We start from the raw sequence: 26,965 nt of genomic DNA, 5'->3' as shown, positions 1-26,965 counted from the left end.
CCTGATGCTGCAAATTAGTTGTGGTAATATCGAATTACACGAGCTTTCGGAACACAGTTCCCTAATCATGTGCTATGACTAGGGAACTGTGTTCCGAAAGCTCGTGTAATTCGATATTACCACAACTAATTTGCAGCATCAGGCTTAAACAGATCGTTAGAATCTACACTGTGAAGTAAGCAACGATCATGCTGCTAAAAGCGAAACTCAATCAATTGCATACTAAACTTATGTTCAGCAAGCGTTTCGAAAACAAAACTGTCTTCATCTTCAGTGCTATTGAATTATATAATTTAGTTTTCGAAATGTGCTGAACATGAGTTTAGTATTCACATTTTTGGCCCTTTATTTTGTAGATTGACAAGGCGTTCCAACCATATCGCTCCAATGTTTGAATTTATTTATCAAAAGTTAAAAACCATGACATACAAAATTATGAAACTGTTAGAATCACGAAGAAAACGGATGGTCCTGATTCTTTTAATCTCTTCTGGAATTCTTCTTATGGGAATCTTCTCCTTTAATGTCTCAGACAATCGGACAACACATCCAGGTTTGAAAAATAACGAAAACGTCATGAGAAAATCTTCTCAACCTGATTCTTCGTTAACGTTGAAGAGCAATTTCATAAATTCAACATTGCCACATACAATTGAAACACCACATTTGTTGTTATCAAAAAAACTTTTATTACCAGTTTCACCAAAAACTAAAACCAGCTCAACATCCATAACCACCACAGATTCGGAATCTAGACTTCCAACTTTAACAAGGCATCTAAACGCGGCTTTGGAAAACGCACAGCAAGTGGTAAGTTGTATTCAGGGGCTTAGTCAGGAGGCAAATGGGGCAATTGGCATTTTGCCGTCTATTGTAACTCGATGCCGGACCTATTCACGTAGTGTGCAAACAATACTTATTTGCACGCCTCCCTCGAAATTTGTGCTGGTTACGCCTCTTATTGTATTATTTCAACTTAAACAAGCTTTAAACTTGGTTTTGTACACTTTGGAAGAAAGTATGCTCTACTTTTCACATGAACATATACATTAAATGTGCTGTTTATAACTATCCAGTACCCAGACGAAAAATCAGTCTTTTTGACGCTTTCAGCGTTTATAAATCTCAGAAAAACATCCAAAAAATTGTGGAATCTATGCGAAGATCTCACTTCACAGATGTGATTAATGTTTGTTGTTGTCACTTCTACAACATATATATTGTATATAAAGATATCTTTTTACAGTCATTTTATTAAAGCATTTTACTTTTAAGTAAAACGAAATTATAACTTGTGTAGGAATACACCATAATTTTGTGGGATGCTCCATTTGGAAACCCTGTACCTCAAGCAGTGAACAGTGCAGACTGTGGGAAATGTCACATCACTTATGACAGATCAAAGGTCATTATAAAAAATATATAATTTTTCAAAATATTTTTTAGAATTGGACAAGTTTTTTTAGTCTACTTGAATAAGGACTTTTTAAAGATCTCACCAAGGGTGAAACAGATTGCAAAGGATTCATGGATAGTTGTTGTAACTATATTTTCTTTAATTTGTCCTGCTACTGTCCACTTGGCGTTGAGTGCTCTAATTGTAGTGCTAAGAATGTTTATTGTGTAGTTTTGTCAGATGCGTTGATGAAAATTTTGAATTCAAAGTGAATTAAAACAATCAAACAAAACGAAAACAAAGAGCTTTGCTTGCACTGTACAATGTACTTACATCTTCATGGCCTAACCCACCGAAGGTTATCTTTAATTTTATTACATGTTAACGGGTAATAAAATAATTAGTCTTGATTTTTAATTGCCACAGCATGCACTCATGCTTTATCGGTCAGTATCCTCTTGTCTAGCCCAGCTGGCAAAATTGGCCTTTTTTACATTGATACAACGTTTGTAGATGCTGAATTAATGTAAAAGGGGCTACTTCTACTAGCTGCACACAATTAATTTTTGCAGTCACATGATGAAGCCACAAAGGCAATCGTATTTCACTTCAATGAACTCAAAACTTCAAACTGGCCAGATGGAAGGTTGGTTTCATTAATTGATTGTAAACAGCTTTATTCTCGGTTTGAGAAAGCTTCTATAAGAACTTAATACTGTTGACAATACATAAACTACTTGCAGGGCTTTCAACCACTATCGCAGGCCCGTTCAGTGACATTGACAGAGTAAGTTTCCGCTTGTTCAATTGTTGTTGCCCATGAATTATGCCATCTCCTGGATGTCGCTGAATGGAGAGCAGTCCTTGGTCAAGCGCTCACCCTGGGAGTTGAACCATCGCTGCTTGATTTGGTGGTCTCTTCATGCACAAAGTCGGGCGTCTAACCAACTGAGTTATCTGGGCAGACAATTGATTTGCCATTATTACTTAAAAAGTATAACTTCAGCAAGAAAGATGTCCTTCTAGCAAGTAATATTGTGTTAATCTTGAAGTTGCATTCTTTTTATTTTAAGTGCTTGGTGAATTATGCAGAAGAAAATGAGTGGTTGAACACAGTATGCACATCGCTCTGCTTTATGCGAATTGCTTGCACTAGTAAACGAAAGGCTACATGTTGTTAGTCTAATTGCAGATTAGAGATTCATGATTATACAGTAGGCCTATAAGTCACTTGGGTGCTAAAGTTGCGTAGTTTAATAATAGTCCAAAGACATCTCCGTGCAAAGATTTATCTTGTAACGTTCTTTTGTAACTTGAACTAGCTTTTAAATTCAACTTTTTAATTTAAAAATGTTGTGTGTTTTGCCTTCTCCAACTAAGAATCGAACCTGAACCTGATGCATAGCTACAAACTAGCACAAATTGAGATGTTAAACTTTTTAATTTTTATCTTTCTAGAAGGGGCGACCAGTTGTACGCTTGGTGGACAATGGAATCATCTTCGAATTTACAGAGGATAAGGACTCTAGTACAGTTTGATGGTGTATTCAACCTAACTATGTCGCACAGGTGGAAGTAGTGTCCTAACAATAATACTAATGTGTTTTTTTGCAAAGGGCAGCCTTCATTCCTGATATGTATTGGTTAAAAATTGAAATGATGAATTCAAAATGCTCACTGCTTTACATAGCCACACCATAGGTAAAGGCAGAGATGTACATATACGCCGCAAATTCTACGCCGCAAACTTGCGGCGTAGACTTTTTGTTTGCGCTAACGCTTGCGGCCACATTTTTTGGATAGTTTGCGTTTGAGGCTACGCCGTAAACTTTTCGCGGTTTTTTAGCGCATAGCGTCAACGCATACTTTTTAATGTATTTTTTTCGCTACAACACGCCAATACCTTCCAGCGCTGCAGTTGAAAAAATGTTTTCAATGGGCAAAGGCATATTGGAACCAAAACACAGCAAAATGTCAGATGAACACTTTCAGATGCTTGTGTTTCTTCGTGGAAATTCAAAATAAAACTCGTTTGTTTCGAGTGGTTTATACCGTGTGAATGTTTGGCACCTAGCAAACAAAATTAGTTTACGCTAGTGTATGCGCTAACGCTGACGCCGCCAACTTTTTTTACAAGTTGCGTTGACGCATACGGCGTATGGTTTTTCGAACGTTTGCGTTTACGCTGACGGCGTCAATATTTTTTGTATGCACGTACATCACTGGGTAAAGGTGGTCCCATGCTTGATTCAAGTGTCGGTTATGAGAATATAAGGTTCTCATTGTACTAAGTCTTCGGCACTATGAAGAGTAGGGTGGCCAGTTCCTTTCTCTCGCCGCCTTTACTCAACAACTACGCCCACCCAATTTATTACACACTGGGTAGAGGTGAAAGGTGTATTCAACAACCAGCTGAAACCGGGAGTCGAACCAGGTTTGCATAATTGGAAAGCCAACGCCTTATCCGTTGCGCCATCCCACCGTTGAGGCACCGAAAAAACATGCTGTTGTCTAAGCCAAGGTGCCTCAATTAAGTTAGTTAAAGTTAATCACGCATACCGGTAGATTACAAAATTGAAAGAACATTTTTCATGATGTTGATTTAATGACGGTACCGGGAGTGGATAAGTTGTTCGATTTCCAATCACGCAATCCTGGTTCAACTCTCGGCTTCAGTTGGTTGTTGAAAAACACCGCTCACCTCTACCCGAATGAAATGGGTGGGCGTAGTTGCTGAAGGAAAGGCGGCCGAGAAAAAGGAACAAGCCACGCTACTCTTGTTAGTGCCGATAGCTTAGTATAATGAGAACCTTATCTTCTTATTCCCCGATGCTTGAATCAAGTATGGGACTCACCTTCTTTACCGGTATCTTGAAGGCGGATCGAGAAATTTTGCTGATTCATAGACAGATATCTGGTAGCCTAATTTAATAAAATATTGTTGGCGCAACGATTAGAGTTGTAATTGCTTCTAGTGATTTGTGTTTCGTTTTTGTTTTTTTTTCTTTGCATGATGTTATTCAACCTAACTATACTTTGTTATCAGACGTGCTTACTTTAATTCTAGGAGGGATTCTGACATATACACTCCCTATGGAATAGCTCCTGATATTTGGAAAAAGCTTCAAAATTCAAAATCAGGAAATCCTTCAAGAGACATCGATGATTTAGTCGCAAGGAAGACGAAACTTGCCATTTGGATTGTTTCCAATTGTGCATCAACAATTGGCGCGAGAAAACGCATGGCTTACGTTAATCAATTAATAGTCGCCGGCTTTGATCTACACAGGAGAGGAAAATGTTTTCCGAAAAATGGTGTTGTTTCAAGCATGCAAATCGTAAAACAGTATAAGTTTTATTTAGCTTTTGAGAACAGCATTTATTGCAAGGATTATATAACAGAAAAATTGTTTGACAACGGATTGTCAATGGGAGCAGTGCCAGTTGTTTGGGGAGCACCAAAATCGGACTACGAAGCAGTGGTTCCTCCTGGATCGTGCATTTATGTGGAAGATTTTAAATCTCCTGAACAATTGATTAAATACTTGAACTATCTTGATGACAACACCACAGCGTATAAGCAATATTTCAATTGGAGAACTATGAAAATAGAAGATATGCCACAGTACAATAGAACAAAAGGGTTTTGTAACCTGTGTCGCATCTTGCATGGTATAAATGTTGACAATATTTACAAACCTTTAGATAAAACTATTCCTATGTTTAGTTATCCTGACCATCCAAGGATTGTTCCATCATTGCGAGGGTGGTTTTATGGGATGGAAAATCCAGAGTGTTTATCACTTTCTTAAAATCGTTGTCGTGTTTTTGTGAGCGATATACTGTAATTCACACCGCGTATTCAGCTTTTACACATGCGTTTACGTTTGTTTATTAACTTTACTTTTAGAATAACAAAATCCCTGGTGGAGAATTAATCACAGATCCAACAAAAGCTCTCCCGGGCTTTGACACGAGTACCAAAAAATTATGGTCGCCTGCAAACCGCATAAAAACAAAACACATTACAGTAAAACAAATGACAACCTTTATCGATGGAAGATAACAACTCAACCAAACTTTCCAAAATGCAACGCTTCAAATCAGTCCACAGACCATCTCATGTTGGAGTGCCCAGAAGACTAACCAAGCTTCAAAGAGGATACTTCACAGCCCACCAATGAAACGTCCTCGTGGATTGGCTAATCGAATACTGCGTGGACTTATAGCCATATAGCGTCATATGAAAGAACGACAACGTTTGTTTATATTGTTAATAATAAGCTTAACACAAAAAAAAACAAGTTCTCTATAAGATTTAATATTCGAAATCGCGATACACAACAAGATACCTTGACATAATTTGGACTCGTCGTGTATTTTTCTTGAATCTATAATTATTAGGCAGTGCGTCCTGTGAATCCGTAATTGTGCTTCTCTCTAGCACCAGCTTGCTGGGCGTGCAGTTGTTCTCTTGCGTTATATTACCTTTTTCATTGTTTTTGCATCTCTGTAAGGAAACTGTCTTAAACATTTGAGTTTCAGACATCTACAATCTCATGAAATTGGTGTTTTAAAGTGAAGTTGTTTGGAGATGAGCAGAAATATTTGTATAATTACGGGATTGGAAACTCATGCGAGTGTTAGCCAACAACATTGAAAGGACGTTCGTGGTTGTAACGTGTTAGTTCTTAGTTCATTTTTCAACATTTCAAAAATCAACTCAAACGTTTTCGACACGTACGACGTACGTGTGTCCTCACCAGGAATTACTTAATCTGCAATGTATACATAAAATGAAAATTGTAGGATAATCTGACTATGCACTATAACTGTAACGACATGTGTGACGTACGTGTCGAAAACGTTTGAGTTGATTGTTTTGTTTTTTTTTGATTATGTTATATCTCTGTGTAATGCAACATGTTAAACTCGCTAAGGTTACTTTGTTTTGTTTGTCTATGGTTCAACAAAGCAAACTCTCTACCAAAGCTTTACCAAGTATACCGTTTACATCATTCTTTGTTTATCATCGGTTGGAGGTTGCTAGTAGTTTTTTGATCCAAATAAAGAACTGTATCATCAGCATAAAGTACAGTTTTTAAATTAGTTGCATCGGGAAAATCGTTTATGTAAACCAAGAACAAAAAGGGGCCAAGTACACGGTCCTGAGGAACGCCAATACAAATATTTGAACGAGAAGATTTGATTTTTTCGCCATACACGTATTGCTGCCTATTGGTTAGGTACGAATGAATAAGGTTTTTAACGTTTATACGTTGTGGGTATGTTGTTTACGTGTTTGTTTAACTTTAGGAAAATGTAGGTTTGTTAAGAAGATCATTTGAGCAATAAGCCATTCAATATTATTATTATTGCTTATTGCGTTTGGAGTTTGAAGGATGCGGTCAAGATCAGCCAAATATTTTTCAATCTCTTGTGCGGTAATTTTCATAATCTGTGGAATAGTTGGGCTTTGTGCGATGCCGTAAAATTTGTTTTGACCATAATGGACAAGTAACCTGATACGTCACTTGAAATTACAAAGGGTTTCATTTTATGGGCATGTAAACAATTGGTGTAGATGTTATCAATAATTCTGCTGATAGTTGCAGGTATTCTACAGTAGTTGGTATGTTTATTAGTTGCAACGCTCCCGCAGCGGTAACATCATCAAAGTACAGATTAAATTTGTTGCGTTAATTATAATCTTCGAAGTCGATGTTAAAGTCACCTAGGATCAGATACTTCTAATTAGGTTTGAACGATTTGATCAAATTAGTAAAGTTCTCCTGAAAGCAGCTTATGTCACCCAAAGGATGGCGGTAAATCAATCCGATGATACAAAACTCATTGTTAGGCAATGAGATTTTTTATGACATCGATGTGAATTATGCACCAGTAAAAGCATGCAAAATCATACCAACAACAAGTGTGTAGAGTGCGGTAACTATCTGTTTTGTAAATGGCCGAGTATGTTTAAGATGTATAAGCCTCCCACGAAAATTAATTAGGCCCACTTGAATTTTTGGTTGAACGCACATCAATTGCAACAAACTGTTTGTGCTGCGTTTTAAAATAAATTTCATTCGAAAGGTTTTAGTTCTAGTATGGAAGATATCAGTAGCTTTTTTTAACCGAAAACACAAAAAACAAAAATAAATAATAAAAAAATTTCAAAATAAAAAAATTACCACTGTTAAAAGTTGAAAACATGTAGAACCTGACCATAGAATGGATAAGGATGAAAGTAAAGCATGACCTGCAAGGAATACAAGTGTGGGTTTTGAAAACTGGAAATAAAATTTCTTTCTTGGCGATTCTATAGTCATGTTCTAGTTTTCACCCCTTCGAACAGAGATAACCTCAATTCTTACTAACAATACATTCGTCGTCGTATCCACGCTTACGCCCGGTGGTTGAAGATTTAGATTAAGAGGACAAGGAAGGCAAGGAAGCCAATCTTCGTGTCCTTCTTTCAGGCATGCCTTGTCCTGCCAAAGACACAGCCGCATGCTCTTGAGCGGTGTCGAACCGGCGCCCTTTCGATTGCCGTTCCAGGGTTCTCACCACTCGGCTATGCAGCCAACGACAACACAAACTGCATTACCGGCAGCATTAAACTTTATGTTGATAAAACGTCATTTATCGTTGATACGTCGTCGTGGTCAAACAAGCAATCCATGTAATAAACAAACAAACAACAGATCACATTAATTAGTTACGAAATGACAACATATCAATGTAATAGCCTAATAACATTTATCAATTATCGATTCTTGTGCGTGAGGTAAATTTCCTTGAAATCAGCATCGAAACCAACCCAAATCTTCAACTCCTGAAAACGACAAAGTGAAGAATTAAAAAATATTTAACAACTTTTTAATTGTTTTTTATTTTAATTGTTTAATTGCCCTCATGGGTGAAACACGTGTCTATCGCTGTCAATTCTTCTACACTTGACTGCCGAGAAACAAAAACCTTTTAATTGTTTGTTTTTCGTTCCTAATAGATGGAAGATTACAGCTAAGTTGTTAAATGAATTTTAATAGCCAAGTCAATAAAAACAATAATATGTTGGCACAAAATTGACGTTGGTTTAATGTTTATTAGCTTAGAATCAACAATAAAATGGGGGGAAGAACAAGCACCTTCTCGTGGTCCCTCCCGTCAGTACCATATCTTCAAGAAAAAAAAGATATGCGAAGCAAAGCTTGTCACACTCGAGCAAACCAGGCCCATGTTCAGCGCAAGGTGGTTAGGGAAACGACCTTCTCAGGGCGCGACAGCTCCTCTGTCGAAAAGTACCGACGACCCACCGTACTGCAGCTGAACACCGAGGGCATTACGGCCAGCAAGCTCAGCATCATCGAGTATCTGGCCACAAAACATCAGGCCCTCGTTATTCTCCTCCAGGAGACCCACTGCACATCTGTGGATAAGTTGGTAATACCCAACTTCACACTCGCAGGCGCAACCATCAGCAGGAAACACGCTTCGCCACGTTTGTCCATGAGCAACTAAGCTGGACGCCAATAGACCAATCCAATGCCCAATCGGAGATAGAGTGGCTATGCATAGACATATCAGGCTATCACATCATCAATGTCTATAAGCCACCACTCTCACGCTTAACACCAACAGCCATCCCAGTGTTCCCCCAACCCAGCCTCTATGCTGGCGATTTTAATTGCCACCACGTTGACTGGGGCTACAACACCACCAACACCGACGGAGAAAGCCTGGCCTCATGGTCAGCCAATAATAACCTCACCCTACTGCACGATCCCAAGGGTGCAGCGAGCTTCTTCTCCGGGCGCTGGAACACCGGTACAAACCCCGATCTGGCTTTCGCAAGTGATGACCCCGATAATTGCCAACCGGACAGACGTGTGCTAGGGAAGTTCCCCAGGTCCCAACATCAACCCTCGATTATCACGGCTCCAACGCTCATAATGCCTGTCCCGAGAAAGTCTGTGAAACGATGGAACTTCAGAATGGCTAACTGGGAGTACTATAGCCTCCTCACTAACGAAGCCACACAGTATTTCCCACCCCCTCACACCAACAACGTGGAAGAAGCCTGCCATGACTTTTGTGATGCAATAACATCAGCGGCAAAACAATCCATCCCCCGCGGCCGACGAAATACCTACATACCGTGCTGGGATAAGGAGTGCGAAAGCCTCTACTCCGACTTCCTCCACGCCCCCCCCGCCCCCCCCCCCCCCCCCCCCCCCAGGGCAATGACACCAACAGCTCAGCCACAGCCCTGCTGGCAAGGCTGGACTCAAAGAGGAAGGAGCGCTGGACAGAAGCCGTTGAATCAATCGACTTCACGCACTCCAGCCGCATAGCATGAAGTACACTGAACAACCTAACTGGCAGATCACGTGCCTCTCGTCAACAATGTCCCGTTTCAGCAAATTCCATCGCCTCACAACTTGTGGAGAACGGGAAATACAAATCGAGAGACCGTGAATCAGATAGATCCGTCTTACAAGAAATGACGGACCTCTGGAAGGTAACAACCCCAGACGGGGACAACATCTCGGGTGAGTTCACCCCGGAAGAAGTTTCCGCCGCCCTCCAGCACATAAAGCCAGGTAAAGCCCCGGGCCCTGACCACCTATGCCCGGAGTTGATACTCCATGCTGCTGCATCCATAAAGTCCGGGTTAAAAGACTTCCTTTCCTGCTGTTTGCGCCACCTGAGAATTCCCAGAATCTGGAGAAGAGCCCTTGTGGTTGCAGTTCCTAAGCCAAAGAAGCCCCCAGGGGACCCGAAGAGCTACCGTCCAATCTCACTGCTCTGCATCCCCTTCAAGATCCTCGAGAGACTCATCTACGCCCGTGTCGAACCAATAATAGATCCGCAGCTCCCCCGTGAACAAGCTGGTCTCCGACACGGACGATCAACCGTAGATCAGGTCACACTTATGACCCAAGACATTGAGGACAGCTTCTCGGCTAAGAAGAAGGCTGGCGCCGTGCAAGTTACTCCGTCTGCTCCCTGACAGACACATGGTCCACATGATGATGGAACTTGTACAAAACCGCAGTTTTACCCTCACAACCGGTAGCGGTCGTCGAAGCAGACTACGCCGACTTAAAAACTACGTCCCACAGGGCTCAGTCTTGGCTCCTCTCCTGTTCAACATATACACTTACGACTTGCCCCCCACCATCTCCAGGAAATATGCTTACGCAGACGACCTGGCACTCCTGCACTCAGCAGGAAACTGGCAGTCAGTGGAGAGGAACCTCAGCCAAGACATGCAAACACTATCAGCATACCTCCAGAAATGGAAGCTACAGCTCAGCAAGTCAAAGACAGTGTCGGCGCCTTCCACCTTAACAACCGGGAGGCACAGCGTGAGATAAACATTAATATTGATGGGGAACGCCTGCCCTACTGTGCCGAACCTACGTACCTCGGCATAACCCTGGACAGGTCACTCACGTACCGGCGGCACTTGGAGTCACTGCGCAAAAACTATCTACACGCGTCGCACTTTTGAGGCGATTGGCGGGTTCCAGCTGGGGAGCTGGTGCTAAAACTCTTCGTACAGCTACCCTAGCCCTTGTTCATTCCACCGCTGAGTACTGCGCGCCGGTCTGGTGTCGTAGTTCTCACACCCACCAGATTGATACCGCCATCAACGACGCACTGCGTACTGTAACTGGATGCCTGCGTCCCACTCCGACGGACTGCCTGCCCATCCTAGCAGGCATCCAACCCGCTGAGCTACGCGTAAAGGAGCCACGATTTCTCTCGCTTGCCGCGCTCTGGACCCCGACCATCTCCTCCATGCAATATTCAAGCGACCACCACCTATTAAGCAGCGGCTGAAATCAAGACGCCCCTTTGTGCCTGCCGCACAACAACTACTTAAAAACGCAGAAGAACTTGGTTTAAGTGCGGCACACTGGACGAACCACATGTGGAACACGGAGTGGCAAAATCACACCTCTACGCTCCGTGACTTTATACCCGACGCCAATCTCCGTCCACCAGGGATGTCCCTCGCAAGGCTTGCGTGGGTCAGGCTTAACCGCCTGCGAACTGGCGTCGGCCGCTTCGTTCGGACATGCACAAGTGGGGCCTGGCTCCTTCATCAGAATGCGAGTGTGGTGCCACGGTACAGACCGCAGACCATGTCATCCACCACTGCCTAACCCACCGGCCTCCACACGGTGCGCATGGTCTGAGGGTCCTGGACGACGAGACTGCTGAGTGGCTGATGATTTCCTGCCCTCCAATCTAGCCTGGAAAGATCGCTCATACGCCATCATCATCATCAACAATAAAATAATAAACAAAACAATAAATAAAATAGAATAATAAAACTGGATGATTCCAGGTTACCATAGGCTAGCTAGGATACAATCACCAAAAAGAACAAAATACTTTAAGATTCTCGATAAACAATTCGAGGTTAGAGTTTGATAAATGTTACGTTAGATAACGTTAATACAACGGAAATAACTCTCACCATATTTTTCAACTTGTTTAGGGATTTCTGCATTCTGGCTTGTTCCTCTAGGTTAGGAGTTCTCGACTTCCCATCACCATCAAGGCATTCCCACATCACAACCTCCTCCTCAACTTTTTTCAATAATGCGATGACATCATCGACGCTGGATAAAAGATTGCCACGGAGATTCATACGAACAATCTAAACACAAATATTATCATTATGATCAACAAATGATTGTCGTTTGTGACTTTTGTTTATTTGTGAAAATTAAAATCGGAAATTAAAATCGGAAATTGAGACTCGGGCGCAAAATAATTAAATCAACGTAAAACCCAGAGCTGTGGAGTCGGGCTAAATTATACGACTCCGACCTCGATTTATAACTTGCCGACTCTGTAAACTTTACAGTAAAACATGACCATAGAATTGACAAGGAAGAAAGAAAGGCATGAGCTGTAAGGAAAACAAAGTGTGGGTTTCAAAAACGGGAAATAAAATTTTACTTCTTGTTAACTCAATGGTCATGTTTGAGAGTTCAGCGGCCGACTAAGACTTCAGTGTTGCGAAAAATTTTTAAGTTTGCCAGATTTTTTAAATTTTTGTCAATTTTTTTCAATTTAATTTTGCTAAAGTTGCAATCGAAATTGAAACAGTGACTTTTCCAAAAACTAACAAGAACAAACACTTCTATTGTCTGGTAAAGTTTAAAACCCTAACACGGAGAACAAGAAACAATTTTTTAAAAAAGATTGCAAACAAAAATTTTATTGTTCATCGTTTTGTATCATGTCGGAGTCGCAATCTACCTTTTTTAACGACTCCGACTCCGGACACGCCAAAACGCTTTCGACTTCGAATCCACAGCCCTAGCAAAAACTAATGTTAATTAACCATGAATCAATGTAATTAAACGTTTATTTAAAAGTTAAACATGACTTACGGATCCAGGCATCGATTTTATCGCCTCGACCCAAATAAGGAACTTGTTGGTAGTCATTTTGCAATCAATCAAAGTGAGGAGTCGAACTCTAGCTGGCATTAACTTGAGGAATGACGTTACCGCATGGAAATCATTTTGAGTGTCGGAGGATTCCATCTTTATCCTCCCTTTATCAAAATGACTTCCTGCGGTCAGGATCACTTTCTCGTCGTTGCCTTCCCTCAGTATCCTGCTGATGTTGATGATGGCACGACCTATGGTATCTGATAATGCAGGTATAATAGAAATTAATATTAGTTCCTTCTACCAGGCTGTAGTCTAAAATCGCAGTTTGGTTTGCTGCAACCATAAAATAACCTAACATTGATCACAAGTTATTCAATGGCAGTGAAGTTAAGTGTGTGAAGTACCCCGTGTGTGTTGTGTTTGGTTTGGTTTTAAATCTTTATCCTCGGACTGACAAAGCCTTGGTAGGTTATTCCTGGTAGTTTCGCATACTTGTAGAAGCTTTTGACGCAGGGCCGGTTACCTAGATTGGCAGAGTAAAGTTTCCGATTGTGGAAGTGTTGTTGCCGGGAAATTATTCCATTCACTAGGTGCCGCTGAATGGAGAGCAGTCCTTAGAATGCGTTGCTCAAACGCACACCCCGAGAATCGAACCAGCGCCGCTTGATCTTGAACCGGCGCGTAACCCCTGAGCTATCGGGACAGACGAATAAGTGTGTATTAATTTGTAGTGTTGTGTGTTGAGTTGGTCGAATACCCCAATTAGTTAGTGAAGCATAAGTCAAGGTTTCAAACTGGGACTGCAGCTGATCTCAAGGATTTTCAGATGTGGGCTAAAGGATACGAAATTCTTTTCTCAGAGTGAGTGCTTGAAATAAACATGTTGCAAGTAAAAAACGTTTACTTACCTACAGCTACTTCCCGAGTTTTCTTATGTAGCTCTGAAATAAATACTTTCCGTTTTTGCAACTTTTCACCTGAAAAAATCACACCCTCATAAAAATTACGGCTTGCCATCGTCACCTTTGCAGATGTAACGCCTACGTGTTTGGTGCCACAGTTCATACTTCCACTGATTCCAGACTACACGAGGGCAAAATCCGATATTGGATAAATGCAGGCTACTCTGTATACAGTCACTCGATACAGTCAAAGTTTAAAAGGTGGTCACCAAGGCGCAATGTGAACAAAAATTATGAAATCCATCATGCACAAAAATAGTAACTTTGGAATGCTCCAAAAGTAATATTTCGGAGGGTTTCACAACACAATGTAGGGCTGCATCTCGGCTTTTAATAAAACGATACAAGCCTTTTACAAAAATCGCTGCCGAATTGTTTTGGTATGTAATTTGTTGTAAACTTTTAACGAGCGGTACAGATCTGCATGGTGCCAATATTTCTACAAGATAAGATCAAAAAATTGTGAAAATGCGGTTCCAGCTTTATTACACCCCAGGTTTTCTGCTAAGCTTAATCACGTGATTAATTCTGGTGTACAAATACAGAACTAAAGTAACCTGTGCTCAGACTGTTCATAAGCTACTTTGTAAAATGTTTAGTCCTTAACGCACAAAAGAAAAGTATATTTTACTTGGCAAAGATAGTCGGGTTTTCTGGGATGGTTGTTGTAGTGGTGAAGATAGTGGGGATTGCAGGGAAGGTGGTTGAAGTGGTGAAGCATCGGATTCTTTTGAAGGTAGCTGAATGGTTGAAGAGCTAAAAGAACCTATAAAAATACAACCATGTTTGCAATTGCGCCTTAATTTGCTGAGCGGATTTTTTTAAAAGTAAGTTTTATTTGATAACTTAGATTTATTATGAGGAACACCGAGTATCAAGCGATAGCCTAATATTGACTTTTCAGTAGGAGATTTTAGTGTTTTAAATGCTTAAAGCAGTAATTTGTAACATTTATCATTTTAAAACAGTTTTTTAACTCGCTATCGTTTCGATGAAAGTTTTAAGTTAAAACTTTACATTTCCAAACATAATAAATGAAAATTGTTCCAAAAGAAGCCGACAAAAAGATTTTCTGTTTTGTTTGTAAAAGGAAGAACAAAATTATAAAATAGTCGTGTCCTTGTCCAGCTCAGATGCGTTACCCATAGCCGTAGGAGAGTAAAACATTTTGAAGGGGGAACAAAATTTTCAAAAATTTTGTCTTTGCAAATATACTTTCAAAAATGCAGCATTACTTGCAATCTCTGAGGGGGGTGTATAGTCTAATACAGGGGTCGGAACCTATTTAGGTAAGAGAGACATGAAAGCTACATTTTTGGAAAGATATTTCCGTAAGAACCATATAATTTTCTAACACTCAATACAACCAACATGTAGTGGCAGGTGATGAATTATAAAAGTGGGGTCACGTGTTTACTGAATATAATTTATAAGGTTACCAGTTCCCAGCAGGCTTTTGAATGCTTCCCGTGAAGAAATGTAGCCCATATGCTAGTAACTAAGCTTACCTCTGCTCTCCAATTGTGCTTTTTTACACTTAATTTTTGCAAATGTTAAATCGAAACTTATCATTCTACTTAAATTGCAATACCACATGCAATAGTTTCCAAAATCGATGATAATACATTTTACATTCATTAGAAAATGTCCATGTATCTCATAAACTATAACAATTATGTATATTCTGTAAACTAGTGAGATGTCGAAACATCATGGTCAGGAGCTCCGAGAGGAGAAAAAGTCGGCCAACTGTCCCTCCCCCCTAGCATAACATTGTAAAGGAAAAACGAGCAAGTTATTTTTTCGTTTTTTCACTTTTAAGAGGGTCCATTTTTGCTACTAAAATAAAATTATACCAATTTAAAACTCAAAAGTGGGAAAGGCTAACTGGTAGATCGTAGATTCCCCATTCGAGGAAGTGTTTTAGTACCAGATCGCCTTTTTATAGGTAGAATGCCGATTTAAAAATAAACAAATTTTTGAATAAAATACGTTGTTTCAAGTATTTTTGGATGATTGCATATGCTACTTCAAATGTTTTTCATCAAAAACACATCATTCTCGTATTAAGCTAGGCTGATGATGCTGTTAAGCCTACCGATTTCTGTATCATTGAAGGATTTCTATTATCAAAAAAAGTTTTATTTTATGTCAATTCGTTGTTGAAATCTAAACTTTAAAAGGAATTCAATTTCACAATAAGGAAAGTATGCCAAATTCAGCTTAAAAAACATGGTGCAACGCATTATAAAAATTCGTTGCTTTTGTTTTTGCTCACAAAAATTTTGTTTAGCCCATTTTTTGTATTATTTCCCGAACAGTCCTGTTTTCTCTCGGAGGCGCTGCTCATGGTAAGATTAATTTGCCCAAATAACTGGACATTTTTGCCCAAATTCACGACTTTTTTTCAGCATGGGAATGACCGCCCCCCCTGCCCTCCATCTCCTACGACTATGCTGGTACCAAAAAAAAAATTCTTGAAGTGCTCGAGGGCTAACAGTCTCTGATTTTATTTTGCATAATAAAGGATGCATAGGCCTACTGATGTTGTCCTATTCGTTGTTGTTATTTGCATACAACGAAGCAATATGCAAGTTGTGTTGGACGCTATGGTGCTATGGTGCAGACATGTTGCGCTGGGGCTTGGCAGAGAGTGCTGCTTGTGAGTGTGGCAAAATGCAGACGGCAGCCCACATTATCAAGGATTGCCGGCTATATAGACCACCCCATGGTATGGAAGGCCTAATTTCCATCGATGACAACACCAGGCAGTGGCTAACCAACGGATGCCCTGACATATAGCGACAATACGAGAGAAGAAGAAGAATATGCAAGTTTAAGCATTTTAATATAAACATAAGGGCTACCACACTGTCTTTATTTATAAGATTTGTCCTTTTTGACAGATTTGATTTGTCGTCTTTTAAATCTATTGTCTACATACTTTTCTTTTACTGTTACGTGAAATAAAGTCTTAAAAGCTAAGTTTGAAAGCTTATTTTAAGTTTGTGTTTTAAAGCAGCATAAACAGACTTTTAACATAAAATTACATTATTATCAATTTCTTACTTGGAAATATTTTTTCCTTAAAAATTTTCATTTTTCTTGATAACTTTTGAAGTTTTGGCTTTTGAGGAACAGATAAACTATTCTGGAAAGATTTTTGCGGTTGATTTGAAGCATGGGATCCTTGAAGAAACGAATCTTGCAAAAAATCTGAAAAACGAGCAAGACCCGTTAACCACCTCAGTGTACCTGCTATGGTAGTGTGCCGCGATACAACACTAAGTATGCCGACGAATAACTATGAACGGAACATACCTCAAACATTAAAAGGCACACTCTATTCAAAGGCTAGTTGATGCGCTTTCAATAGTTAGCAGAAATTTTCAGTCAGAAGTTCCATGAAGTGGTTCATTATCAAAAACTAAAGAGCCCAAAATGTAGAAATATTTATTGATTTTATATTTTTTGATTGGTTCATTATGTTTTGCTTCTTAAATTGTATGAAAATATCTTGGCTGCGTAGCCGAGTGGTGAGAACGTATGCGCGACGTTCGAATGGACGTGGGTTTGACACCGTTCTAGAGCACGCGTCTGTGTCTCTGCAAAGACACTTAATGGCAAACCAAAATAAGGGAGCTGCTGACTCGAAGACTATATGTCACTTCGCTGCTTCCGTGTTGTATCGCATGTTGTGTTGTATCGCATCTGTGATCGCAGTGTACTGTATGTTATCGCAATGGGCGCAAATAAAAGCATGATTATTATTATTCTAGAAATATACTATATAAGCTGCTTTGAAATGCGTCGCTCAGATGCACAACCCAAAGAACTACAATAAATTTTATTACAAAAGACGGCTCTATTTTACAGAACTTTTCCTTACTATTAGATGCACACAGACTATGCTCCCACAACGTATTAGTCTGGCATCAGCATTGATTGCTATGTCATCGCTAACACTTTCAGAAGGAGGAAGTAAGTGTTCTCATTTGTAAGTTTACTTGGCTTAAAGATAGAATAATCTAAGATTTCGCGTGTTACGTATAATCTTACTCAATTCATGCTACCATGTAGTTTTAGATATATTGTATGTTGCTGCTGCAAATGTAATTGCAAGGACTAACAGTGTTTGGTAACTAGACGTGCCATGAAGTCTCCTTTGACTTGGTTCAGTCTATTTTGTTACTGACCGTCACAGCAAAAACACTGTCTGCCAATAATATGATCGTGGTTCGTCTTCAATTAGATGTACCGGATCATTACTGACTATCTTTAAAATGTTGTTAGCAAATCATATTCGTACTTGGTGGAGGTTGTGAAGACGTGGTTTGCAGGAAAGGTGTTTGTGTTAAAGTGGATTCAACTGAAGGTTGTTGGCTGATTGCATGACTCGAAGAAGCTGAAAGAAATGAACACAATTACTTATCCGTTGCGCAGTGTCAGTTAGTGGCATGCACTGTCTTGGCAAGACACTCAATGGCACGCCGGATCGTGGATGCAAAGATTCCCTTCCTCTATTTTCTATTTAGTTTACTTAACGTAAAATTCAAACCACCGTGCATAAGCCTGGATATAAAAAAAAAACAAAAACAAAAAAACAGCAATTGTCAGTACCATTACTTGAGGTAATGATTTGGTAACTCGGTTATCCTAATATGATCATAAATAAAAAACAACATTCAGTAACAAACAATTTATAAATAGGCTAAAGGAAGTTTGCTTCATTGGGCCAGTTCGACAAATCCTCGACTTTGCAAACAAAAAAACAAGAACATGAAGCAGCGCTGGTTCGACTATCGGCCTGTGCAGCTCAATAACACAATTTCAGCACAGCTAATCATCAGTGGATGGAATAATTACAGCCAGGAGCGTAGCCAGTACAAAATTTTGGGGGCAAATTAGTATTTGTGCACATGGGCGTGGAAGCCGGTAACGAGTAACCAAAGGCGAAGCACCCACAGGGGTGTCTGCGAGGCTTTCCCCAGAAAATTAAAAAAAAATCCTTAAATTGTGCAGTCTACTTTTAGCCAAATCAACAGTAAAACTTTGTCAAATAATGCTGTAACAGAGTGTGGAATTTTATTTTAAATATATCTGAAGAGTGGCAATTGCCCCCTTTGTTCCCCCTCCCCTGACTACGCCCCTCGAAACAGCATTTTAGAAGAAGTAATTTCAGTTTCTTAAGTCCGATGATTATGGAAGTTATGCAAAAGGATTAAGATTTCAAACTATTTTTCTCCGTCTGAGAATAGCGTTTTTCACTATCTATCACCGATTCATGATAGTCATGGATAAATCCTACTCTGCCTTAAAGTTAACGGCTCAATGCAACAGTGCAGCCACAAGACAACGAATCGAATGTTGGTGCCCCTCCCGTTAAGACTCTAGTCAGTTCGGTGACAACTTTACGTGGATATTCATCCTCAGACTCGGAAAGCTTCTTTTGAGGACTTAGTTCTGGTAGTTCCGCATACTTGTAAAGGCTTTTGACGCAGGGCCGGTCACCAAGATTGGCAGAGTGAAGTTTTTCGATTGTTATTGAGATGTTGTTGCCGGAGAATTATTCCATCCACTAGGTATTGCTGAATGGAGAGCAGTACTGAAGTGTGTTGCTCAACCGTACACCCCGTAAGTCGAACCAACGCCGCTTGATTTTGGAGGACCACTAACACGACATTTGCCCAAATATCCAGACCAAGTCGGCGCCACTGCTCGAGGGTGGTAAAAAGCTGGTCCCTCGACCCTTGGAGTGGCGAAGAAGGTTAATACAAAGAATAATTAATTTAGAAAATAAAAGTTATAAAATGATCAGAAAAATTTTATTTTATTTCTACGAAATACACCATTCAAGGTAACAAAGTAACGTGGTGTAGTCCAGTTTAGGCCCAATATATTGCCCCTTTGGCACCCAGAAGAGTCCCAGTTGTCATTGCTGGCTGGGTAATTCATACTGTTGATCCGGATCTTATTTTTGTCACACCAAAAATCCGGATCCGCTCCGGTTTGTGCTCATCTTTGCAACAAACTGAAATATCATGGCTCAAAACCATGGTTGCCAACTCTCATTTTGAAATGTCGCTAGATACACGTAGATGCTACAAGTGATGTTAGGTTATACTATGCCTGGATAATGTTTCTAGGCAGCCGATTGTAGCAAGAATTGACAGCGATAGACACCGTATTTCCCCAATGAGGCTGGGCTCGTCAGTATCGCATCACAAATTCATGTCACAACGGTATTCGACTTCTTCATAATGCCTGGATAATGTCACATTTGTGTACCCGTGTTTATACCATTTACAATACGTTTTGTTACTCGTCAGTTTTGAATCTGAATCTCCATAAAATTGAAATAACGTTCTGCGGACGATTAAAAATTGTGCACCCACCACCAATGGTCTGCGGACCACTGGTTGGCGATTGTTGGTCCAGTCGATATTCTTACTTGAAGCAACTTGTGAAGACGAAGATGTTCTTTGAAATGATGATTGCATCAATGCTGATGCAGACTCATCTGAAGAAGGTTGATTGGTTGCATAATTCGATAGACCTGCAGAAATGTGAATAATCTGTTCATGAAACGTGTGCAACTCAGTTTAACCCGGTTGTAGTTTCTGTAATCTACTTATTACATTGATTATACAGTAGCGCATTTTCATCTTTAGTCTCTATTATTTTGTAGGCTACACAACATTTAATAGAACACACAGTTTTGGTCAATCAAGATTGCATTTGATTTCAGTACAATAAGAAAGCTTTGTTACCTTTGTTTATGCATGGATCCAAGAGAAGCCCAGACAAAAATTGGACAACAACTGACCAGTGATCAACCAGTAGGTTAGTTTGAACAAATGATGTAAAATCTTCTAATGTCATTTGATGAACCATGTATAAAGCGCTGAAGAACTCTTGGAACGTTTGGTGTGAAAAATACAAGCGTCGGTTACCCTCGAAAAGGCCGCAATGTTTATTTGAAGCAAATAATGCCACGACGATATCTTGGACATCCCTACTCGAAAGATTTATTGTCTTAAGATCTTCCGTTGTGATTAATACAGTTCCATTTTTTGTTGCATTGTACGCAATTTGTGACAGTTTAACGACAATTTCATCCGTTAATGAAATGGTGTGTTCCGATGACTTGAGGTTTCCCAGCACTCTTTGAAATATTTGGGTCATTGTCGAAATATTTGCAGTCTCGTGCGATGAACTAAGAGCCTTTAAGTATAATTGTAGCATCAAAGGATTGTGGCACATCGATTCTAGATGAGGAGTTTTTAAAGTTAATTTGTTTAGAATATCACTCGATTTCCGTTCATCATTGATTAAGGCATCAATTAACGTTTTCATGTTTTCGGTTGTTAACTCTCCAACAAAATACGTTTGCTTTGGGCGACATCTTTGAGGAACGTCAAGCATGGCGTGTGGTCGAGATGTGAATACAATATGAGAGTACCGCAAAAAATAACCATGACACAGATTTGACACAAGTTCCTGGGATGTAAATAAACGGCTATTGTTAAATGCTTTTACCTTAGGCCTATCTCTTAAATTCCACTTCACCTGGTCGAATCCGTCAAAGATGAAAAAACATTTTCGGGTGTTCTGTTTTATCCACTTGAAAAGGAAAGTTTTTTCTTGGTTCTCCAAGTCAAACTCTGCATCATCAAGCAAAAAATCCTTCAAGGTCTGCTGCTCGTTACTGCAATCACTCATGTTCATAAAAGGTATTCTCAACACTAGAAAATCTTTATTTTGATCTAGGCGCCTTGCCAGGCGCTTTGATAACGTTGTCTTTCCCGAACCAGGGTAACCGACGATTGATAGGAAATTTTGTGATCGACATCGAGATACTAATTGATCAATCGAAACTTTTTTATCGGACTCACTAAATTTAATTTGTCTGGTTTTGGGATCATACTGGTCGTCGTTGGGAATGAAACTTCCCTCGAAGAAGTCCACCAACAGAAGCTCTGGGTAAACTTCTGGGAAGTTTGATTTGGGATTATCGAACCTCGATACATCCACATCAGATTCAGAATCGTATAGTCTACGAGTCGTTTCCTTCAGTTTCCTGAAGGCCTTGTCTAAATCTAAACACAGAAAAAAAAATTCAAAATGACGCTCATGCTTAAGTGATCTCATACCATTTCAAATAAACTGTGACAAAAGTTCTGCAAGACAGCCATCATTAAACTTCCCTGAAATTTACCTAATGAAGTGCGTGTTTTTACAACCCCAACTCAACGAATTAAGTACATCACCAAAAATGTCCCTTCTACTGTCTCGTCCAAGGAAAACCTACTTTCAAGACGTCCAAGTTAGCCGAACATGTATTTCTTCAAACACCTATCAATTTGCCAACATTAGTTGAAAAACCGTTTTATCTTGTAGTTGATGTATTGGAAGAAGATCTAAATCACACCGCACAATGTACCACGTCGACCATATGTATTGAAAACATACCAACATAACCCAAGCTCTTGTAACTTACGTCTAGTTGACCAATGATATAGAGTAGTGCTTCTTAACCGGTGAGCCATGGAAGGTTGCCAGTTGGGCAGCAGAAAAATTGAAAAGATTTTAAAAAATCTGTATTATTTTTAGAATTCTATTATTTTTATTATTAGCGATAAAAAGTGTGTGCTATCTGAATCTGAGGCAATGAATGGGTAATTCAGTTTATTAAGTAGTGTGATACTTTGTTGGCTAATTTTTTGTCATTTTACATCAATATTTGAGTCACGGTAGACATTTTTTTACTTCTCTCCCACGAAACTTAAATTCCTTTTGATTAATTCAGTTTTTCTTTCTCGTGGGAGACCCCAAGGTTATCCGCTCTGCCTATAGGCAGAACGGGTATAAAAGTCAAATGTACATGCGCTACGGTCGCATGATGGGAAGTGAACGCCGCCTGACGGTGGTGTATTATTTGATCTAACGGCTGCTTATGATATAATGTGGCACCAAGATCTACAGTAGTGCTTAAACTTCTGCATAAGATCCCTGATACACTTGTTTGCTTTCTCTCAAACATTATAGAAAACCGAACATTTGTGCTGAAAACCAGCGAAGGACAATTCAACAGCTCCATCTTCTAAGGAATGGCATTCTACAAAGTTCTTGATTAGCACCTATGTTATTCAATATTTACATCAGTGATAATGCGATTTTTCTTCAGGGATTTGATGTTTGTCGCTTTTTGAAAGTCGATTGATTGATTGATTGATTGATTGATTGATTAGCACTGCACTGTACTAGCACTTGTACTAGCACTTGTACTAGCACTGCTTAGCACGACATGCTCTTAACCAGAAAGATGGTCAGAACTTTCCATCTGTGTACAAAAAATTACTTTGACTTTGCCTTCACCTTTTCCTTTGCTCAGAGCTTTTTCTCTATCATTGTAATTGCTAATGCTTTTTTCTGTCTTGTCTGATGTCTTTTCAACGTTTCTTGACGGTGGCCTTAAAGACAGATAAATTTACGCTGCTGGAAAGTAGCCTACTGGTTTTAAGCATTCACTGCATTCAGTTACACAAGCGGTAATCTTGCTGCGTTTTTTAACTCTGATTTTTGCTACTTTATTCATTTCATCAGTATGTTTTTGTGTTGTGCCATCGTTGCTGAACAGGTTGTGTTTACCTGTTTTAGCCCCCTTGATAAAGTCAGTCGTGCTGACTGACGAAACGTCGGTAATAAAAGCTAGGTATCATCTCATCAGGAGGTAACCTAGTAGCCTATAGTCACCAGAAGAACACAAGTTACTTTAATTATTGAAACTATCTGTTGACGCACTTCGAATCTTCAAACCTTTTAATCTCCAACCTAAATACTTTAAGTTTCAAACCTTCTTTATCTCCAGTTCGAACACTGCCTTGTTCTGGTTGAAGTCCTTGGGCAGGGTATATATTGTTGATGATGTGGCGGTGGTCAAACTGGTTCAGTTGATATATCAGGTTAACCTGAGCTTGTTCTGCAAGGAAATAAATAATATATCCTTCAAGACAGGCGCGGATTTATGGGGGGGGCCCAGGGGGCCCGGGCCCCCCCCGAAATGTTGTGAGGAATTATTGTTGAAATTCTATGTATCCGCATCAAATCGTTTGATATGCGTCTAAACAGCTGATATTAGTCCCACGGCGGACTTAACTTATCCGGGGGGGATAATTTTTTGTTATTATTATGGTTGAAATCATCCATCGATCAGACTCCGTTATTTTCTTTCATACAATTTCAAATGCATTTTAATAGCAACATTTGTTGGAGCTGACTCAGCTGAAACCAACGCTGAACCAAAGACGTCAGTTGAAACAATCTGAAACCTTGAATGGCCGTTTTATAGTTTTTAGCCTTCATTATAATTTCAATCAATCGCCGTATATGCCTGCAAACATCCAATTGGTCATGGACACTGCATATAGGGTTTTAAACCAGATTTCAAGTTTACTTTGCTTGCTTAGCAATTTTTATTCAAGCAAAATGTATTTTTTAAACATTCACAATTGATGAAAATGGCTGTTTCTTTTAATGTCTATTTTATTTTATGGCATATCGTATATGTCGTAGTATTAATAGTGGCGTAGCCAAGGGGGGGTTGGGGGTAACAACTCCCCTCCCTTTGGCACGCGTGTGACTCCACGATATTGAGAATGATGCTTTCAGTCTCTATGCCTCTAAAACAAAGTGTGCCTAATTTTAAACGAAACTGCATTAAAAGAGCGAGTTTTGCCAATACTAAATATTCAAATATCTCAGCCAGGAATTAGCAACAAGAAAACATAGAGACTTAGCTTTATTACCAAAAAATGCCAAAGAAAACATGATCTTATCCTTTTGCTATGGCACCAGACAGCACCATTTTACAGGAATATTTTTGCCCACACTTTTGTTGAAAATGCTCTCAAAATACACCAAATTCAAAGTAATTTTTCAAAATTTTCTGGGGGCTGCCCTCCAGACCGCCGTCGGGCTTCGCCCGCCGGCCGTCAATTCCCCCCCTTTCAAAATTGCTGGCTACGCTACTGTCGTAGTATCATTGTTCATATCTATTTTATCTTTTTCTTTCTTTTTAATTGATTTTCAAATTTTCTGGCCCCCCCCGAAAAAAACTCCTAGATCCGCGCCTGCTTCAAGACTATTATTTTGATGGACAACGTCTAACTCAAAGACATTGATCTGAGGTTGTTTTGCAAGAAAAATTTTTACAATGCATATGATGTTTATGTCCAAACTAACAAGCATAAAAATTATCACATTCTAAAATGCATTGTTTCCGCTCAAACTACTCGAAAAGCCATGAATATCAAAATAAAAAAAATATTAACCAGCACATCGGAGAGCTGGCAGTCAAATAAACTTACCGTGATTGGCTGGCAATCCACCTTCCGCTGTCACACCCTCAGTTGTGTTCGTATCCTCGTTTTGAGAGTTAAACATGTTTGTTGTGTTCTTGAAGGTAGCCGACAGAATACAAATTAAAACTTAGTTGCTGCAAAACACAATTACAGGTGAGTTTAATGTCACTCCCGTGTTACAGAAAACATAAAAATCAAGCGGCTGTACAGTTACAATGAGCAAACACAAACGCTTAATTGAGTAATACTTTGACTACTCTCTTTTAATTTCCATCTTCTATATAGCAACAAAACATTATGTACATTACTGATTCATACGAATTTGTCTCCGGGGCTGCATTTTTATTACAGGCCACATTATGTTTGTTAGTCTAACTTACTTTCATCTCTGAAACTAGAAGCAACACAGTAAGGTAATGGTATATTAGCTTCAGTTTGAAAAAAAATTCATTGCTACTATTCCTGTATGACCAACATTAGATTTGAACCTAGGCTATAAGAAATGTTGACTGCTACGAAGCAGTCAAGGTCTTGCGTTTTATTGCCGAACAATCACATGACCAAGGAGTGATCAGCAAAACGAAAGAAGGAAAAAGTAAAATCTTGCAGACGCACATCAACACAAGTTATTGTTTTTACGTCGATGCAATTGTTTTTCAATGGTAAAACCGCTAAATCGATGAAGCAAGGCGTGCGTAGGAAAAAGAAAGCATCTCTTTCAAAGACGTAATCACTGCATAGCTATCTGCGGACATAAGAATATAGTGGGACCATAAATTCACGATTTTGTTTGCAAATGCTTAAACTGGATCTTGAAAAGCTGCAAAGTCACAACAACTATTTTTCTAAAGTTCCCTTGATATCCTGTTGTTGAAAGCAGCTGAAACGTAAAATTTGTTGTAAGCCATTTAATAGGAAGTAGAAATATTTTCATTCGTTCGCACGCATTTCATATTGTCCCCACCAATCCTCTGCATCCATTATTTGGATCAAAAGATATATACCTTCCAAAACGTCATGTTTACGTTGCATGCTAAAAAAGTGAACGCTTTTCAACAACCGCTTTTGTGTCATCAGAAAAAAAAGTTTGGTTCATATCCTTCGGGCTTTGCTGGATTTGTCTGCGTTGACGTAATAATCTTCGAATTTAAAGTTTGTTTATAAGAAATATACTTCAAACAAAACTTGAAATTTTAACTGGAACAAAGCGAAAATCTATAACATCATTAAAGCAAGCACTGTTATGCGTGCAGATAAAGCTGCAATAATATCTGTACAACTTGTAAAAGTGAAAGAACATATGACTGAATAGTGTTAAAACACAATATTTTTCCTTGCAATAGTATCGGTAAAAAAGTCCAAAATTTAAGAAAGTCCTACGTTACGCTTTTGCTGCAACTCTATGGGAATCGTGAGTCCCTGGCAGGAATGCATGTACAGTGGTAACTCGTCGAACAAATTTTCGGTACTTTTCTTATGCCCGATCTATCGTATGTCCAGTTCAGTTCGGTAGCAACACCTCAATGTGTAACACACAATTATAAAACCACGATATGTTTCTCGGCAGCCGATTGTAGCAAGAATTGATAGCGATAGACACATTGTCACACGGTGTGTATATCGTCTATGTCTAAAAACTTTTTGTGAAAATAGTGATTGATCGGATAGAAGGGTTAGGTGAATTGCAGTGAGTCAAAATATAACAAACACATGAACGGTAGTCGTGAATACTGAAAAGTTTGGACGTTCCTCAAAATTGTTCACTTCTGTGGCAACGTTCATCTGATGAACAATAAAGTAACAGCAAAAGATGTTGTT

General features: G+C 39.5%; 3 protein-coding genes across 3 annotated transcripts; 1 reads left to right on the top strand and 2 right to left on the bottom strand.

The window, feature by feature from the left end:
- The first annotated feature begins 420 nt into the window (after positions 1-420).
- LOC145769215 (4-galactosyl-N-acetylglucosaminide 3-alpha-L-fucosyltransferase FUT6-like) lies at positions 421-7,388 on the top strand. The gene is made up of 6 exons (XM_082580802.1): positions 421-553; positions 698-807; positions 1,301-1,405; positions 1,969-2,042; positions 2,855-2,965; positions 4,464-7,388. Exons 1-6 carry the CDS (start codon positions 421-423, stop codon positions 5,206-5,208), a joined length of 1,278 nt encoding a protein of 425 aa, XP_082436928.1. The 3' UTR covers positions 5,209-7,388.
- Positions 7,389-7,401: 13 nt separating this feature from the next.
- On the bottom strand, positions 7,402-21,391 carry LOC145769374 (uncharacterized). Its single transcript, XM_082580993.1, has 9 exons — positions 20,555-21,391; positions 20,236-20,340; positions 18,094-18,189; positions 16,854-17,000; positions 14,416-14,550; positions 13,731-13,799; positions 12,817-13,079; positions 11,892-12,074; positions 7,402-8,234 (listed from the first exon to the last, which is right to left on the bottom strand). The coding sequence occupies exons 1-9, from the start codon at positions 21,207-21,209 to the stop codon at positions 8,166-8,168; spliced, it is 1,722 nt and encodes a 573-aa protein (XP_082437119.1). The 5' UTR covers positions 21,210-21,391; the 3' UTR covers positions 7,402-8,165.
- Positions 21,350-25,272, bottom strand: LOC145769214 (uncharacterized). The gene is made up of 4 exons (XM_082580801.1): positions 25,154-25,272; positions 23,641-23,766; positions 21,712-21,883; positions 21,350-21,353 (listed from the first exon to the last, which is right to left on the bottom strand). Exons 1-4 carry the CDS (start codon positions 25,227-25,229, stop codon positions 21,350-21,352), a joined length of 378 nt encoding a protein of 125 aa, XP_082436927.1. The 5' UTR covers positions 25,230-25,272.
- Positions 25,273-26,965: the final 1,693 nt, after the last annotated feature.

This window comes from Aplidium turbinatum, chromosome 4 (assembly GCF_918807975.1).
Source record: "Aplidium turbinatum chromosome 4, kaAplTurb1.1, whole genome shotgun sequence".
Lineage (NCBI taxonomy): Eukaryota > Metazoa > Chordata > Ascidiacea > Aplousobranchia > Polyclinidae > Aplidium > Aplidium turbinatum.
The sequence above is the reverse complement of the archived record's forward strand: the minus strand, read 5'-3'. Positions and strand labels throughout refer to the sequence as shown.

Excerpts from the sequence above, each read along its gene's own strand:
- LOC145769215 (XM_082580802.1), top strand. The coding sequence starts at position 421 with ATGACATACAAAATTATGAAACTGTTAGAATCACGAAGAAAACGGATG. Across the intron at positions 2,043-2,854 it reads TCAAACTGGCCAGATGGAAG|AAGGGGCGACCAGTTGTACG; the intron begins GTTGGTTTCATT and ends TTATCTTTCTAG. Across the intron at positions 2,966-4,463 it reads AACCTAACTATGTCGCACAG|GAGGGATTCTGACATATACA; the intron begins GTGGAAGTAGTG and ends CTTTAATTCTAG.
- LOC145769374 (XM_082580993.1), bottom strand. The coding sequence starts at position 21,209 with ATGCTTGACGTTCCTCAAAGATGTCGCCCAAAGCAAACGTATTTTGTT. Across the intron at positions 13,800-14,415 it reads AACCCGACTATCTTTGCCAA|GTGAAAAGTTGCAAAAACGG; the intron begins GTAAAATATACT and ends TGATTTTTTCAG. Across the intron at positions 8,235-11,891 it reads TAAACAAGTTGAAAAATATG|GAGTTGAAGATTTGGGTTGG; the intron begins GTGAGAGTTATT and ends TGTCGTTTTCAG.
- LOC145769214 (XM_082580801.1), bottom strand. The coding sequence starts at position 25,229 with ATGTTTAACTCTCAAAACGAGGATACGAACACAACTGAGGGTGTGACA. Across the intron at positions 23,767-25,153 it reads TGGATTGCCAGCCAATCACG|AACAAGCTCAGGTTAACCTG; the intron begins GTAAGTTTATTT and ends ATTTCCTTGCAG. Across the intron at positions 21,884-23,640 it reads TCGAACTGGAGATAAAGAAG|ATTTAGACAAGGCCTTCAGG; the intron begins GTTTGAAACTTA and ends TTCTGTGTTTAG.